The following is a 17,989-nucleotide window of genomic DNA, read 5'->3' as shown; positions in this document are numbered from 1 at the left end:
GGCCATGCTACTTACCGGGCTTTGGTCGCGAGCAGCAGGAGAACAAGAAGCTAGCAGCGTGTCACATTACTCTGCCTCCCCCCTCCTTCCTCTGGGGGCGGGGCCAGAGAAGTTGCACGCACAGCCGGGCCCCTGCAGAAGTCTTCAAGTGGGAGATCTGCAGTTCAGGTAAGGGGGTGGAGAGGAGAGTTTTTGTGATTAATGTGTGAAGTATGTGTGATTAATGGAATGAATGAGTATTTAAATGTTTGTGAATGAGTGTGTGTTACTATGGATGTGTAAGGGTGGTGGTGGTGGTAGCATGGCATAGGGAGTACTCATACTCCTATCATCCTCAGGTTCCAGCATGTACTGGCTGCCTTGGCTTGATAGGAGTGTGATTGCTGTTAGCAGATTATATATATATATATATATATATATATATATATATATATACATACCTCCAGAAATGCCTTTTAACCCCCTATATGCCACTCTGCCCCATGATATGCCTTTTAACCCCCTATATGCCACTCTGGCATATAGGGGATTAAAAGACATATCATGGGGCAGAGTGGCATATAGGAGGGTATAAGACATTTCTGGAGGCAGAGTGGCATATAGAGGGTTAAAAGGCACATCATGGGGCAGAGTGGCAAATAGGGGGTATAAGGCATTTCTGGGGGCAGAGTGGCAACCCTGGGGGCAGATGTGCATAACTGGGGGGGCAGGTTGGCAAATAAAAGGAAATAAAAAAATATATATTTTTCTCAATCATAGCTTTTATTAAATATGAAAATATTGTTTACATGAATTAATATTTACTAGTAAAACTTTTTTTCATATATAAGGTAGTCTTATATTCAGGCTTTTTGTTTTTTTCCTAAATTAATATTTAGATTTTGGGGGGTCGTCTTATAATCATGGTCGTCTTATAATCGAGCAAATACGGTAATTTACTATATAACAATTGAGAACAAAAAGGACTTCTGACTTTTACTTGAAAAATCTCTTACTCATCTATAAAAACTAATGAAAAAACCTATATGTCTTGAGTTTAGAAATCCCCAATGTTTGTATGTTTTTTTTTTCTCTGCATGCTATGGGGCAATAAGTACAGGTAGCGTTTTTGTTAATAGTCTGGCTGCTGCGTTCTGAGCCAACTGCAGTTTGTGAAGATCTTTTTCTGGGAGGCCTACATACAGAGCATTGCAATAATCCAGACGAGATGTCACAAATGCATGGATTAGGGTGGCAGTATCCTCTGGTGGGATTAGGTGCTTTATCCTGGCTATATTCCTCAAATGGAAGAAGGCAGATTTTGTTGCAGCAGCGATTTGACGTTTAAGTGACAAACCATTGTCAAGGAGTACTCCGAGATTTCGCACTTCACTTGACCTGGGTAGCTCTGAACCCCCGAATTCTATACCAGTTGTGTTAGTATTTCCTAGGATCGGCCGAGTTATCTTTTGTCCTCTGATCAACAGGACTGCTGTTTTATCAGGATTTACCTTTAACCAGCTAGCTTGCATCCATTCTAAGAGATCTGCTAAGCATCTGTTGAAAAGAGATGTTGGATCCTTAGTTCTTGGTGCAAAGGAAAGGTAGAGCTGCGTGTCATCTGCATAGCAGTGGTATCTTAATCCATGTTGCCTGATGATGTCCCCTAGTGGGAGCATGTATATGGCAAATAGAGTGGGAGATAGAATGGATCCTTGTGGTACTCCACATGTTAGTGGTGTGGGAGCTGAGGAACACATTCCTGATGAAACCCTCAGTGACCTGTTTGTGAGGAATGATTTAAACCATGTTAGAACTGTGCCTCCCAGCCCGCATAGGTCTTGCAGCAGTGATGGGGCATGCGCATTTTCCAATGTTAGACTTTGATATTTGGTGATCCACTGCCATGCCCTATTTGCATACCTGGGAACCAGGCCCGGACTGGCCATCGGGCACACCGGGCATTTGCCCGGTGGGCCGGGCCACGGCAGGGCCGCATTGACTTTAGGGGCTGACGGAGCTGCAGCTCCAGGCCCCTAACCTACCTACGGCCGCAGTAACGCAGGGCATAAGGGGCACCTGCCCCTTAAGCCCGCCGCAACTGCGACCGGGTCCGCCACTCTAAGGGGCCGGGAAGTCCCCACCAAGGCCGGCCTTACGGGTCTGCGGCCGCACAGGGTTTAAATTAAAACATCGGGTTTTTTTTTTAACTTTATTTAACATCCTCCATGTTAAATAAAGTTTTTTTTAACTTTATTTAACATGGAGGATGTTAAATAAAGTTGAAAAAAAAAACCCCGATGTTTTAATTTAAACCCTGTGCGGCCGCAGACCCCTAAGGCCGGCCCTGGTGGGGGCTTCCCGGCCTCTTAGAGCAGGGCGCCACACTCCAGGGGGCGCGACGGGGGGCGGTCCGCACCGGGTGCCGCTCATCAGGGGCTGCCAACTTGCGGCACCCGGCACCCCTCCAGAGACGGACAGTAATGTCCGCCGCTGGAGGAGCAGGCTCGCAAGGGAGCGGTATCGGAGGTCTTTAACAGACCTCCGGTTCCCTTGAGTGATTTTAAGCCGGGTTCAACCCGGCTTAAAATCACTCAAGGGAGCCGGAGGTCTGTTAAAGACCTCCGATACCGCTCCCTTGTGATCTGCGCGACAACAGCTGTTGTGCGCCGGGGTTTGCTGTCAGATCCCGGCGCACAACACTGAAGCCGCGCCCACCGACCCGGTGACCCGGAAGAAGACAGAGAAGACAGAAGAACTGAAGAAGAGGAGCGAAGAGGAGGAAAAGGAGCTGTAAGGAGAAAAGAGGAAAGGTAGGAAAACATTCAGTGAGAGTGGATTGGTGTATATATGTGTGGATTGGTGTATATATGTGTGGATTGGTATATATGTGTGGTTTGGTATATATGTGTGGATTAGTATATATGTGTTGATTAGTATATATGTGTGGATTAGTGTATATATGTGTGGATTGGTATATATGTGTGGATTGGTATATGTGTGTGGATTGGTATATGTGTGTGGATTGGTATATGTGTGTGGATTGGTATATGTGTGTGGATTGGTATATGTGTGTGGATTGGTATATGTGTGGATTGGTATGTGTGTGGATTGGTATACGTGTGGATTGGTATATATGTGTGGATTGGTATACGTGTGGATTGGTATATGTGTGTGGATTGGTATATGTGTGTGGATTGGTATATGTGTGTGGATTGGTATACGTGTGGATTGGTATATATGTGTGGATTGGTATAGGTGTGGATTGGTATACGTGTGGATTGGTATATATGTGTGGATTGGTGTATGTGTGTGGATTGGTAAGTGTGTGAGAGTGATGGGTGTTATGCTGTACCATTTCCAATGTCTTTTTCATGATCTAATTATGTTCTAAAAGTACATCATAACTCCCATCACTCTATACTGTTCCATACAGTGGCAGAGCTGGGAGGCAGAGGCCTTGCACCCCAACCACAGGACTCCTGAAAGGTAAGTGAACTTTAAAGAGGGAGAGGGTAGATAGTTAGGAGGGGGTAGTTGCGGCAGGCTTAAGGGGCTCTGCGTTAATGCGGCCATATAGGACCAGTCAGTCCAGTCCTGACTGGACCTATTTTAAGGTGGGGGCCTGGAGCTGCAGCTCCATCAGCCCCTAAGTCAATCCTGCCCTGGCACAGGCGCGGTCGCTGTTGCTGCTTGCTCCGGCAACAAGGTAAGTAGGGTGAGGGAGGGGGGTGCAGTGAGAAGGGGCAGAGGGGGGTTAGATAGTGAGAAAGGGGGAGAGGGGATAGATAGAGGCGGTACATATTGAGAAGTGGGGAAGGAGGTTACATAGTGAAAAGGGGGAACATAGTGAGAAGGGGCAGATAAGATGAAGAGAGGGGCTAGTGTGAATGCGTATGAGAATGAATGAATAAATGTGTGGATGAATTGTGTGAATGCGTATGACAATGAATTCATGTGAGGATGAATTGCTTGAATGATTTGTGAGACTGCATTAATGAATGTGTTAATGATTTGTGTGAATGATTTAATGCAAAGATGGTACGGGTGGGCTTTAACAATAAATAAATAAATAAATATGGGCTGCTCAGGCTTAAATGCCCGGGCCTATTTTTTGTCCCAGTCCGGGCCTGCTGGGAACTCTCCGGGTCAAGACCCGAATCCTCCAGGTCGTGGGAGCGGGGTATTAACATGCCCCGCTCCCCGCCTATTTTCCCTTTAAATGGGGGTATTTCCTCCCACTAACGTCAACGGGAACGCCGGGAAGAACATTTTTCAGCCTGGCCAATGTGCCCTATAAAGCCATACATTTTTGAAAACTAGACACCCCAGGGTATTTTAAATGCTGGTATTTTAACTCTTTGCATGCACACATTTTACCACCAGCCTTTGTCAAAGTTTGCAGTAGTTTTTTTTTTGTGTATTTTCCCACACGTTGTACTTTAGGTATGAATTTACAGCTCCTGGTATATGTCACTGTCACACAACACCCCGATATATGTTCATCAACATCTCCTGAGTACCCATGCATGGGTTTGTCAAGTTGGGAGCTAAAAGGCCACATTTGGGACTTGTGCATTGGAAATTTGACATGTGGTCACCCTTCCGCCTGTGTTAATTGGGACATTGTTGAACCCGGCCAATTCAATTTACCCAATCAAATCATTCATTTTTTTAAATTAGACACCACATCCCAGTATTTTAACATTTTCCATGCGAAAATTGTTTGAACATATAGCGCTAATTTTAGGATATATATATAGTTTGTTTTTTTTTACATTTTGTTGAACTGGGATTTTTTATTATTACTATTGGGCGGAACAAGAGAGTGCGAGCAATGCAGAGGGAAGTCTGCGGAAGTCTGCGAGGGGCAACGAGAGATCGAGTTCAGGTAAGGGGTGGATGTATGAACGAGTATGCATGATTGAGGGAATGAATGAGTATCTGTGAATGACGGAATAAATAAGCATCTGTGAATGGGTGAGTATCTGAATGAGTGAATTAATGTTTGTGAATGAGTAAATTAATGATTGTGTGTGTGACAGCATTTATGTTTAAATGGGGGAAAGCATGGCACAGGGAGGCTGTTTGAGGCTAGGATGCCACAAGCAGGCTGTTTGAGGGCAAAGGTGGGAAGTACTATGCTTCCAATCTGGGTGTAACCGGTTCACCAAGAGAGCTGTAGTAACTCCCAGAGATCACCCACATGTATCCTCCTGTTGTCCACGGAATCACTTCCAGCACCAGCCAGCATGTGCACCTTGGAGCCCTGCTATGTGTACCCAATAAGTAGACACACAACTACCTTGAACTGAGTATAGCAGGAATGAACAGTTTATTGTTGTCCATAATCTGCGGGTAGCAGGCTTGTTTTCAGTCCTCTCCAGGGGCCCCAGTGATGGACAGTTGCGTCACACACTCCATCACATATCTCCTTTTTCTGGGGGAGACTGACGTCTGATAAGACCCCACATGGCTTGACTCCAAAGTCAGTCTGTATATCCGGACCACCACTGCCAGCCACAAATTGGTACTCCCCAAAACAAAGGACCAGAACTCACCCAGCCGCACTCTGCTTCTCCCAAATAATGTAACTGCTGCTGGGGAGAAGGGCCAAATGTGCCTTCTCCCTGGAGTCCTCTCAGCCGCTGGAGAAAACAGAGCGGCAGGGGTCCCTTCCATATGGGGTTCTGGGCTGACTGCTTGGCACCTCTGGGGACTGCAGGTGGCGACCGTAGTCCAATCCACCTGCATGGTACAAATGTTATATGATCCTCGGCGAGGGGAGGAAAGCCACATGCATCCCCTCCTGTATACTCCATCTGCTGGGGAGAGATGTCGATTTGCCTCTCTCCCATTGCCAACACTTCTGCTGGGGATACAGGATCCATAGAAATCACTGCCTCTGGGCAACATTGGGGGGGTAAAGCCAATGGAGCTGGGGTCACAGAGGCTAGCGGCACTCTGCCCCGAGGGCAGCGCTTCAGCTGCATTTGAAAAATCCAGTGGCACCACCAACTCTGTGGCTGCCTGACCGGACCCTCCTTGGTTACTGCGGCCAGGCTTGGGAACAAGTGGAAGGGGTGGGCAGAGGCCAGCAGCGCTCTGCCTCGAAGCCAGCAGTTCAGCTGGGGGATCTGGCTGGGACATGTAGGGGAGGTCTCGGTCAGTTTCTGGGCCATATTGCAGGGAATAGGGCAAAGTGTCTGGGGTGAGGGAAGGGAGTGGGCAGAGGCCAGTTGCGCTCTGCTCGGATGTTTGTGCTTCTGGTGGGGGCACAATACTCACAGGATCCACTGGGGCACACTGCTGAGCACGGTCAAAGAGTTCTCGGTATGCCTGCTCCAGGAACCATTCTTGGTAAACCAAATAATCGAAATCAGCCCACAAGTCGGGCAGGTAACAGGGCACATCTGCGAGAATCCCTTCCCTGAACTCCCGGATCTCCTTGCACCGATATTTCGATGGGCTCCCAAATTCTCGGTCCTCTTGTAGGCTTTCCATTATCAATCCCGGGCCGCCAAAGTCATCGCCCTCTGGCATGTAGTCATCCTTCAGCTCTGGACACCACTGCACAGCCTGCCAATACAGGGCCCGGTATCCACAATCCACAGTCATTTCAAGCGGAAGCAACTTCTCCAACTCAGCCACCAAGTCTTCTTGAGGCTGCTCTCCCAGGTACTGCATTCGACAATCTAGTTGTAGCACGTACCATTCCTTGGAGGATGGGAGGACTATTCCCCGGACACCCTGGTCCACTCTGAGAGCCTCCATCCAGGCATTTATGTAACTTGCAACTCTGCTGTGCACCAACACGTCCTGTAGTACTGGAACCATCTTTGGCTTGCTGCTGGTATACCCGCTGGTACTCTGCTGGGACGTTTGCAAGGAGGATCCAGCTGCTGCCACCAATGTAACGGGTTCACCAAGAGAGCTGTAGTAACTCCCAGAGATCACCCACATGTATCCTCCTGTTGTCCACGGAATCACTTCCAGCACCAGCCAGCATGTGCACCTTGGAGCCCTGCTATGTGTACCCAATAAGTAGACACAACTACCTTGAACTGAGTACAGCAGGAATGAACAGTTTATTGTTGTAAAACATAGACTGATATAGCCACAGAACATTAACATAAATTAACATTGATAAACAGGTAGACAACCCAACCTTTAATCCCCTTTAGCTACTGAATATCCCCCTGGTAGCCATCCTGTTAATATGATTAGTTTAACAATGGAGTTCCAGCCTGTTTGGCAGCCAGGCTGGAGCCATCTCTGAGTACCTTGGGCCCCTGTATGACAGCTCATTCTGTCACACTGGGCGTTGGGCAGCTACTGTGGATACAATCAGAGTGACAGGGCTGACATGATACTAAGGGGGGGGGCATTAATTCACAAGGGGGTGCTGGCTGGGGGCAGTACATAAATCAATACTAAAGGGGGTCTGGCTGGAGGAATAAATATACAATGTGGGGCTAACTGGGGGCAATACACAAGGATATGGGAGCATTAGGGTGACCACATCGGCCATGTTTTCCAGGACACATATAACTTTTACATATTGCTCAGATAAAATGCCGCCCTGCAGTATGGTGTGTGTGTGGGGGGGGGGTGTATAGACTTGTGGAAGAAACCAGCTTGTCAGATATACACTTGCAGCATTTTATCTGTGCTGGCAGCATCAATTCACAAGGGAGGCAACTGGTGCCATTACATAAATACAATTCTAAAGGGATGGCCAGGCTGAGGGCATAAATACACATAGTGCTGGCGGGGGGGGGGGGAGAGATACACAAGTAGGCAAAAACACAAAGTGAGGGTTCAACGACAAAGCAATATGGAAAATACTTTTTATTGTTGTAGCTTAGCCCATCCGGATGTGGGTGTCAGAGCCTGTCCTGGTGTGTGTGTGTTTGGTCATCTGTTTTCTGGCACTTTATTTACTGTAGGAAAAATGTAACTATTTAATTTTACTTATCCATAGATAAAACGCCCTCCTGAATTTGTAGTCCCTTCAGATGACTTCTAGGCTCAGAAATCAGTAAAGGTTTTGTGTTATATACTCTATTTCAATCTGCATAGCTTATTAAAAAGGATTAGTGGCTTCAGGCATCCTGTTTATGATGGCTTTTTTTTAGTGTACTGATGTACTCCCAATCTCATCACATTACATCAATATGCGTTAGAAAATCAGGAAAATATAGGCATGGATATTGGGCTGATACCGTAGCACAATGGGCCATTTTACTAGACTTGCTCCCCAGGCCTTAGGCTGCCAGCCCTCCCTTGGACTGGAGGCATCTGCCTGCCCCAGCCCAGTGACCTGCTGCTGCTGCTCCTCTGTCTCCTTCCTTACTCTGGAGGATTCTTTATTTTTCCCGGATATTGTGGATATTCAGAACTCCATAAAAAGAAGCTGCAGGAGGAAGCTTCTGTCTGGGGCTGGGTGTGTCTACCCGCCACTGTTTTTTCAGTGCCCTACTACCACTACTGCTGCTGCTGCTGGCATTGGTGTATCACCTTCCTTCAAGGGATCAATTAATAAAAAATGGTACAATGTTTGGAGAAATTCAGTCCCATAGCGTGCTGCCATTGCTGGTGATCGAGTCTGGATCTCTTCCTAAACCTTGAGATGGTGCTCCTGTAGGTGAAAGGTGAGTCCAGAAGGTGTCAGGGACCTCCCGTTTTGGGAACACCATTGGATGTATTTTCCGAATCAAAAAAGGCATCCGAATTTCATCAGACCCAAACGAAATTTGTTGCCCAAATGCAGAAAACCAAACGAAAATTTCATCTGAATCAATTTTGCTTGCTGTGCAAAAGTCTGAAGCAGGTATAGAGGAAGGTATATGTATGTGTGTGAGTCCGTATGTATAACAGCGTGAGGCTGCATTAGTGTGAGTCTATTAGTGTTTATCAAAATGGAACAGCCTCCCATCAAAAGGGGTATTGGCTAATATAGTGACAAAATCAATAATAACTGATTAAGGTCTTTACATCAGGAAAAAATGGGCAGACTAAATGGGTCGAATGGTTTTTATCTGCAGTAAAATATGTTTCTGTTGCGTCTGCCCACACCAGAGGCACTTGCTGTGGATATTGTTCTGCCCAGAATACGACTATTAAGGGAGAAGCCCTCGGTGGGAGTAAACCAGGGCTAAGAAGATCCCAACAGCAAGGAGTCCTCAGTGCAAGCAGGTAACTATCAGTACTGAGTAGATACAGCAAGGTTCGGGTGCCATTTCAGGACAGGATTTACAACTGGTAACTCAGCAAACCAAGGGTTAAAACGAACAGGATAGTCAAGATAGCCGGATCAGTTCACGTAGTGGGCAGTCAAACAAGTCAAGGGTCTGTACACGAGTCAGGTAGTCAGACAAGCCAAACTGGTACACGTAGAGATCAGGCAGAAGTACAAAACCACCAGGCAATAGAATAGTCAGGCAGGCAAAAGGTCAATAATGCAGAGACCAGGAACACAGGCTACAATACACTGTATAAGGACCCCAACAGGGAGCCAGAGAAGAGCATTTTTGGATTTTTAATTCTGGCCCCAGCTCTAGCCCCACCCCCTTAACCTACCTCACAGCCCCACCCCTAACCACGCCCTCCATGTTACTGCTGCCATAGCCTACAGCGCACCGGAAACGTGTAAGTATATGTTTCCCTGCCTGCCTGTAGTGGGACCCCCAGACAGATCCTTCTTCCCCTCGCATCAGCGGATTGACACCCCACCTCCGGCAACAGGAGCCCGCAGCAAAGCCCCTGGCACCGGCTCGCAGCTGCCTGCCCGTCAGTGACGGGGCTGTGACAGTTTCTATGTGTGTGCATTAACATGAGTGTGTGAGCATGTTATGTATGTGTGTGTTAGTTTGTAAATGTGTATGTGAATTTGTTGTATTCATGGGTCTGGACCTGCATATCCACAAGTTGCAGCACTGATCTACAGTATATGACTATAGAGCTATTATAGACTATTGCGACCCCTAATTATTAATTATTGTACATGCTATAAGCATAAATAAGTTTGCAGGTAATTTGTGGTAACTTGGGTACTGTGAGTGGGAGCTCTGGCTTCCAAAAGGCCTATTGATTTTAATAAGGACTCAAATCAGGAGGCTGTGCTGCCAAATCTGGAAGGTGATCTTATTTTTATGACAGAGGCAATATGTTATCAAGAAAAGCATGGGTTATTATTATTTATTGATTTTCATAGCACAATATCATTTTTGCAGTGCCATACAATGGGTAAACAGGCATAACAATAAGGAGAAATCTGTTATAATTGTTTTGTTTTTAAACTCTGAACAATACATAGGCAATTACCTATATACCGTATATTCCGGCGTATAAGACGACTTTTTAACCCGAGAAAATCTTCTCAAAAGTCGGGGGTCGTCTTATACGCCCATTCGTCTTATACGCCAGAATATACGGTATATATATATATTTAGGGGCTCCCTGAGACACTGCTGCTATTTTTTATAGGGTTTTTTTTTTTCATGTTTCTATGGTTTCAACTGAAACCCCTATTTGTTCTTAAAAAACAGACATGTAATTTGTGTGGGTACAACAAACATTGAAAAGGGGAATCTAAGTTAAACCCACATATGGTAAAAATGGCAAAACAGCTCTGGGACCCCTGGGACTAAAGGGGTTAAAGTACGTGTTTTTTTAAATTTACATTTTTTGCACAGTTCCAAACAACACCTATGTGTGTTAAACATGTTTAATAAATATAGGTACAAATACTAAAAGTATAAGAATATTTAACATCTATTGAAATAACTAACTGGCAAAAAAGGTAAATACATTCATACATTGAGATAATGTATGCCGGTAGAGCAATTCCCCTTATGTCTCTTGTAGTACCATTTTCCCAAAGGCTGTATTTATCTGACTCATACGCTCACTGTTACCTCACTATTACCTCACCGAGTGAGGTGATCCTACAGATCACAATTTGTTCCAAGACAACCGTTTGCCATGGTTGAATTAAGGCATCTGCAGAAAGTTACAAATGGCATTGAGGAACTCCTGTGTCTGCTCGGCATGTACCCAGTGTCCAGCACCTTGAATATATTCAACAGTTGAATAAGGAAATAGTCGTTCTATTTCAGGAAAATTCTCTGAGCTGTGGAAGGGAAAAAATCAAAGAGTAAAAAAAAAAACTTAAATTTTAAACATTATTTTATTATTTTTTGGTTCTAACCAGAATGTGAATGTCTGGGATCATAAAACCACTCTCCCCTCAACAGTTACACAGAACAGGCTCATCTAATGACACATATGCATTCAGTATAAAGCCTGTGCTATACAGCCTCAGTCCTCATGCAAACCCAGGGAAGTATGCATGTTGTGTCATAGGAGTTTCTACTCACCTGATGTATGGAGAATTTGCTCCTCCCAAGAACAGTGCAGGTCCAGGATATGGATCATGGAAGTCTGGGAAGTCGAGAAGGTCCTGTAGGTGACGAGAGATGGCTTCCAGGTTCACTCTCCATCTGAACTGCTCATTCTCTTGAACCAAGTTAGTGAGCAAGAACTGGCGAACTGCTTGTTCCTGTAGGCAAAGACAAACCTATTAGTTTGCGAGGGGACCACCCCGAAACACAAACAAAGAAACACAAACAAAGAATTCAAAAGGGAAAAAAATGGTACCAATGCACTTTTTTTTTAAGTTAAGCAAACAACATTGTGAGTTGCACACAGAACATTACTGATTTAAGTTCAAGCTTCTAGATTAGTCATGGAAGTCTGAGTTGATGAATGTAAAGTTCCAAGACACAGCTAAATACATAACACCTAAATAGAGCAAAAGCCTCCACAATTGCACAGTATATACCTTCACGGTAAGACTAAGCTGCTCCTCTGCTAACCTCCGTGCAGTAGAGCGAGGCATCTTCCCTTCCAGACGCACATTCTGCATGGCTTTAATATATTCCGGGAAACCGGACTGTGGAGTAGTAGGAGAGGGGCTGATGTCCACAGATACCAAGCGGTCAACCAGCTGAGGCTGTGAGATTGAGAAGAATGCGTACAAACATTACGTTTTTAGAAATACCAATAATAATAAGGAAACCATGCACACTCATGCATACATACACTATATAAACAACATGTTTTGGTGACATTGCATTTTAAATACAGACATTACTATGAAGTTGTTCACCCCTTTGCAGCTATAACAGCTTCCAGTCTTCTGGGAAGATTTTCCACAAGATTTTGGAGTGTTTCTGTGGGAAGTTTTGCCCATTCATCCAGTAGAGCGTTTGTTCGCAATCTCCATTCCAGTCCATCCCAAAGATGGGGTTGAGGTCAAGTTCTTCCACACCAAACTCATCCAACCATGTCTTTTTGGATCTTGCTTTGACAATCTGAACTCTACTATGTGTCATTACTGCCTTCCTACTGACCTTTCAAGTGTAACAGTGCCTGTCATAAGCTCTACGCTACAGAGACATACAAGGATCATGCGTTCGGGCATGTGCGATCAGCACAGACAAACCAGGAGGAAGAGAGTGTAAAACAAAGTTCCTTGTCTTGCTAAGAAATAAGGGGGGGGGCACTGCAAAAATTAAATAAATAAAAAATAAAAAACATTTATTGGGAGCCCAGTGATGTCACCATGACATCACTGGGATGAAAAATGTATAAGAGGTCCCCAAAGAGATCTCCAGCATATGACACCAGGAACAGAGCAAAAAAGGAAAAATAAAAAAAAAAATATATATTTTTTTAAAGTGCCCCTTAGCCCAACAACTGTAGGTAAAAAATATATAAAAAACACTATCCCCCAAACCCAATAGTATTAAGCAAATGTGTGAGATAGGGTAATATGTAAAGCATAGATGTGGCCCTCTTGAATGTAGAAAAATATGTATGTGGGGTATGACTGTAATTAGGAGGTGTTTCTGAACTTGAATTGGGCCATTGTTTAGCTGTGGCACCTACAGTATAGAAGACATTTTATGATTTTAAAATAAAAAAATACCTGAACAAATGTATTAATGGTGTATTGTTTTTGTAATTTGTGCAGGTTCATCATTATGGAAAATGGGAATCACGGCTTAACAAACATATGGTGAAAATGACCAAAAAATCTGGTCGTTGGGTTCTGAAAACTCCTGGGACTTTTAGTCCCAAAACTTTTAGTCCAAAGGGTTTAAATACCAGCATTTCAAGTTCTATCCATCATCTATTTTTACTGTGTCCCTGTCTCCTGTGGCAGCACCATCACATCCTAAGGAACCCTTACCTCCTGCAGTGCCACGGTCATTGCGGTTTTTCCACCCATACTGTGTCCAATAAGAACACAACGGGGAATGCAAAGCTGCTGTAGAATTTGCCGCACATCAGCGCTCATCACAAAGTAGGTGATGTTATCCGTATGTGGACTGCTGCCGTGATTACGGGCATCTAGTGTCACCACCTATGTAAGAAAACAGATAAGGGACACCATTACATTTAAAGACCTAAGATGCTCTCCCTAATGGTGCATTTAGCTTTATATAAAGTCTTCTCTGGACACCAATGCATTTTACTGCTTGCAAATTGGTGCATTCATTCTTTTGCCATTAGAGTTGGAAAATTAGACTTCTGTCTCACTTTCCTATTCCCCTTGGCTGTCTTTACTGAAACATACTTAAGTATGTTTTAGTTTACCCAGTACAATGGATTTTCATATGCGTTAAAATCTTCGTAAAGCTGTGTCACCTACCTACGCCTCTGTTCACAGCCGTAAATTGTCTGTCTTTGGAAATGTGAACAGATATGGCCATCATTGTAACTCACCTTTCTCCTTGTCTTGCGTACCAAGGCCCGAGCAATAGACTGAAAGTTTAACTTGCTGCCAAACAGACCATGCAATAAGACCAGAGGAGGCTCAGGTGCTGTTCCTTCAAATATGTCATAGGAAAGAGTCACCACCCTGAAGATAGAACAATCAGTGGAGGTCAACAATCTGGGCAATAAGCGAAACCAAATACATGATGCAATCAAATTATGGGCACAGAGGCCATTCCCCGATATCCATCCATGCAATTATTTTTTATCGCATTAATAAAGCAATGAGATATGATTTTTAATTTTTTTTTTACATAATGTCTAATTGGAATGATATGTCTTTATTGCAGATGCTACAAAGGTCTACAATAGGGTAGACATCCCTGGTGAAACACGACAAATAACAGAAATTTGGGGGCTTCTTTCCAGTTTTACGTTGCAGCATTCTTCAAACTGGAGGTAATAGAAGTTGCCGCAATATTGAGATTAGGACTGAATAAAAGAAAGAAACAGCAGTAGAGTTAAAACACCCACTCTGAGGAACCTGCATTGGGCAAAACGCGTTAGTGGATTACTACCTTAGCTGTACTGGGGACAAGTTAACGAAAACAGATTGCCTCATCTAGTGAAAAAAAAGACATACACGGGCTGACTACCTGTGAAAGGACCGTGCTGACGGTAAAACCGTTACTAAACACAGTGGACAATGTGATTATTTCTTTTGCTTTTTTTCTGCACCGTGACGGAAATGATGATTTGCTTTTTTTCATATCTGAGGATTACCATCTGAAATATCAGGTTATTTTTCAGGCCCCATTCAGGCTGAGGAGCTGCTTATCTCTAGGTTCCCCTGTCTCGCTACAGTTCCCCCTTTGCTGTAACCCATACCTGGATTTCCTTGTGCTCTGACGTTTACTTCTGATACTTTGTTTCAGTCATGCTCTTAGCTTCAGCTTCTGTTTCCTTTATAAGGTGTGCCCCACCATTTGTTATGTTTGTTTCAGTCAGCAGTCTATAGGTATGTCCTTCTCTGTTCTGTGTTTAGATTCAATGTAGGGAGGGTTTAGCGCTAGGACCCACCGAATATTGGAGTACTTTGGCGTAGTGGTAGGCTAAGCATACTATGGCCATAGGATGTGACTGAATCTCCAATTGTTATCGTATAGTCCTAGGCTAGTCCTGTATTTATGTGTGTCTTTTTGTGTACCTTTGCCCTCTTTTCCCTTAATCATCTGAGGATCTAGGTTCCTCTCTCCTCTGCCCATGTCCCAGTTAAGAGATCCTATCCTTGCTTAAAGGAGAAGCGTCTGAGGATCTCGGCTCCTCACTCCATCCCCTATGGTCCTTGCCTGCTTCCATGTCCTCGTGTCATGTACCATGTATTTATGTCTTGTCTGGCTATGTTTCTTGCTCGGTCTCCCTGTTCCTTGCTCTGCCCCCCTTGCTTGCTTCTGTTTCTGCTATTACTATGTTTAGCTTCCCTACTCCCAGCTTGCAGTATCCTGCTCTTTGTAGAGCTATGTCTCCTGCCTGCTCCAGGGTGCCTGCAGGATATCACCAGGTTCTGTTTAGCTCTGGCAAACATCTGCTGCTATGTCAGGGCCCTGGTAAGTGGCTGCACTACCCTAGGTGCTCAACACTCGGGGAGTGTGGTTGCCCTGCCCCAGGCCCTGTCTAACTCCGCTACTGCGTATTACCTCCTGCATGCCATCATTGGGTGCTCTGGGCCATTAGTCGTCTGTATGGACCCAGTCTCTGACATTATTATAAATTAATTTTAGTTTTAAAATTTTTCTACACTAAGCGCATGTGGACAACTGTACCTGTATCCATTTGTATTCTATAAGTGTGTTGTGGGGTTTTGTACACTAGTTCCTATAGCAGCTGGTTTGTTTCACTGGGCGCTGGGTTCTCGCAATGCCTTTTTTACTATATATTGGGGTGTTTGACCGTAACATGTACCAGGAGCTGTAAATTAATACCTAAAGTAAAAAGTACTGCCACAAAGTTTGACAAGGCTGGTAGTAGAATGGAAAGAGTTAAAATATTAGCTTCCGAAATACCCTGGGGTGTCTAGCTTTCAAACATACGGCTTGGTTGGGGGTAAATTGAACTGACTGGCTTCAAAGATGTCCCAAATAGGACATGGGAGCAGAGTTTTCAAAATGTCAAAATTCAAAGTTGAAAAATTGAAATGTGCACATTCCCTGGGGTGTGTAGTTTTCAAACATATATTTGATGGGGTCAATTAAACCAAAAAAGGGTTTTGAAATAGGAATACACTACGTGTACCTATTGCCCTATAACATGAACAAATAAAAACATTAGGTATTTCTCAGGACAAATACTACTCTCTATCTAGCAGTTTTTAATTAGCTTTTCTAGATCAGCAAAATATTTTTCAAATAGAAATCTTAAAGTCCTTTTTTTCCTCAACGAGAAGGGATAGATTCTAAAGATCACAAAGTCTGCATCTGACTACACTGGGATGATCCAACTGCGCTGTATAGACAGCTCCGGCACTGTCAATGACCAGCTTGTCTATAAAAGAGTAAGGCGAGGGCAGACATGACATTAAGCAGGTAGGCTTTTCTTGCCCAAACCTTGCTTTTGATGTAAGGGAAATCTGCATTGCTTAGTGTCACTTTAATATCTTCACATCTGGTTTATTGGCTTTCCTAATGACAAATTAAATCTGACTATTTAGGATACTACCTCCTACTGGGTAATGGTTTTCATAAGGGGTGTTACTTAATATCATTAGCTAGTCACTACAGTATAATATTTGTTGTGAGCTGCTTTATTTACCTAAAACACCTCAGGGTAAAGCTCGTATAAACTACCTAGATTTGCTTTGGTGTCACAGAAGTGTTTTGAGACTTTTATATAACATTACTCTTGCTTCCGTTACAGCAGCAATAGTTCAATACACATAGCCATACCAACTTCCCGCCAAGACCATCTGACGTTATACAAAGGGCGTGGCCAAATACGCCAATTACGGCTGCGCTACGTCACCACGTACTTACCCGTTGTGGTTTTGTCGATGCGTATAGCTGTGCAATCGCGATGTAGTTGTCGGAAAGTATCGCCCCAGTAGGCTCGGTGTCCAGGTACGCCGTGCATAGAGTGAGAGCAGCAGAGGGGGCATTCCACAGTCTAAGTAAACGGACGCGGCACGAAGTCTTTCACCGCGGCTGCAGCCGGCACTTGCCTCTTCGGGGCGGAGCTACGTGGTATACGTGCTTCTGTCAGCCGGTGAAGCTGCACATATTCGCTTGAAATATTTAGTAAGTTTTTATTTCTTAATATGTCCACACACGCAAATTATTGTTTCGCTTTTGACAATGTTACGGCTGCGTATAGTGGCTCCTTCTATTACTGGAATGCCCTCACAAAAGATGGCTTCCTTGTGCGCTAGAGTTCTAAGCATAGAGACAGCACAACGGTACCGGTATGTCCGTATTACGTGCAGCGTTTTTGTGACGCTAAGCTCTATTTAGGACTCTACTTGTGAGCCAACCTTTGTTTTTACGACAAAGTAAAGCGATGACCGAAAATTTTTGTTATTACCGTAATCCCTTAGTGACGAGAGATTTTGATGTTGTGTTTATGCAACTGTAATTTGCTGTTTTATAATTGATTACACAATAAAAACGTTTTACTAATAACATGTGCGCAACTAGGGCAGTTAGAAAAAATTGCCCCAAAATTAACTTAGGATGATATTCATGTACCCAGCATCCTTTGTCTTCACTATTGCAACTTAGTCTAAAATTGTCTTTCCCTCTTAAAATTCATTATGAATACTACTGCCAAGCTTATCTTTCTTTCTTTCCTTCCTCTACTAACATGTCTCCTCTCTGTGATCCACTCCAGGACTTATTTTTAAACTCTGAACTCTTCTTCAGAGTGCATCATAGCGGTTCCTACAGCCGCCCCTCCTCATTTATCTGCAATTACACATTCGCTCGATAACCGCTCAATTTCATCTTTCCTCTACTCTAATCTCTCGCTTTGGAGAAGCATCCTGATCCACACGTCTTCACTGTATGCAAAAAAGGGCTAATAATAAAAGATCCTAGTGTTTGTTTACATGGACGATGCAATGTACATCCAAAAAGCCATAAACAGTGCCATAAACGGATTGTGGATCATTTCCCAGTTTAAACATATACAAACAGGCATGCTGATGTACAAAATTGCACATGACACGATACAGTAC

At 44.1% G+C, this 17,989-nt stretch overlaps 1 protein-coding gene across 1 annotated transcript; it reads right to left on the bottom strand.

The window, feature by feature from the left end:
- Positions 1-10,920: 10,920 nt before the first annotated feature.
- Positions 10,921-16,985, bottom strand: ABHD11 (abhydrolase domain containing 11). The gene is made up of 6 exons (XM_053457250.1): positions 16,794-16,985; positions 13,774-13,909; positions 13,238-13,411; positions 11,825-11,995; positions 11,361-11,542; positions 10,921-11,113 (listed from the first exon to the last, which is right to left on the bottom strand). Exons 1-6 carry the CDS (start codon positions 16,913-16,915, stop codon positions 10,975-10,977), a joined length of 924 nt encoding a protein of 307 aa, XP_053313225.1. The 5' UTR covers positions 16,916-16,985; the 3' UTR covers positions 10,921-10,974.
- Positions 16,986-17,989: the final 1,004 nt, after the last annotated feature.

The sequence above is a fragment of the Spea bombifrons genome, chromosome 2 (assembly GCF_027358695.1).
Source record: "Spea bombifrons isolate aSpeBom1 chromosome 2, aSpeBom1.2.pri, whole genome shotgun sequence".
Lineage (NCBI taxonomy): Eukaryota > Metazoa > Chordata > Amphibia > Anura > Pelobatidae > Spea > Spea bombifrons.
The sequence above is the reverse complement of the archived record's forward strand: the minus strand, read 5'-3'. Positions and strand labels throughout refer to the sequence as shown.

Coding starts and splice junctions, on each gene's coding strand:
- ABHD11 (XM_053457250.1), bottom strand. CDS start 16,915: ATGCCCCCTCTGCTGCTCTCACTCTATGCACGGCGTACCTGGACACCG. Junction 13,412..13,773: donor TACGCAAGACAAGGAGAAAG/GTGAGTTACAAT, acceptor TTTCTTACATAG/GTGGTGACACTAGATGCCCG. Junction 11,114..11,360: donor GCAAATTCTCCATACATCAG/GTGAGTAGAAAC, acceptor TCCCTTCCACAG/CTCAGAGAATTTTCCTGAAA.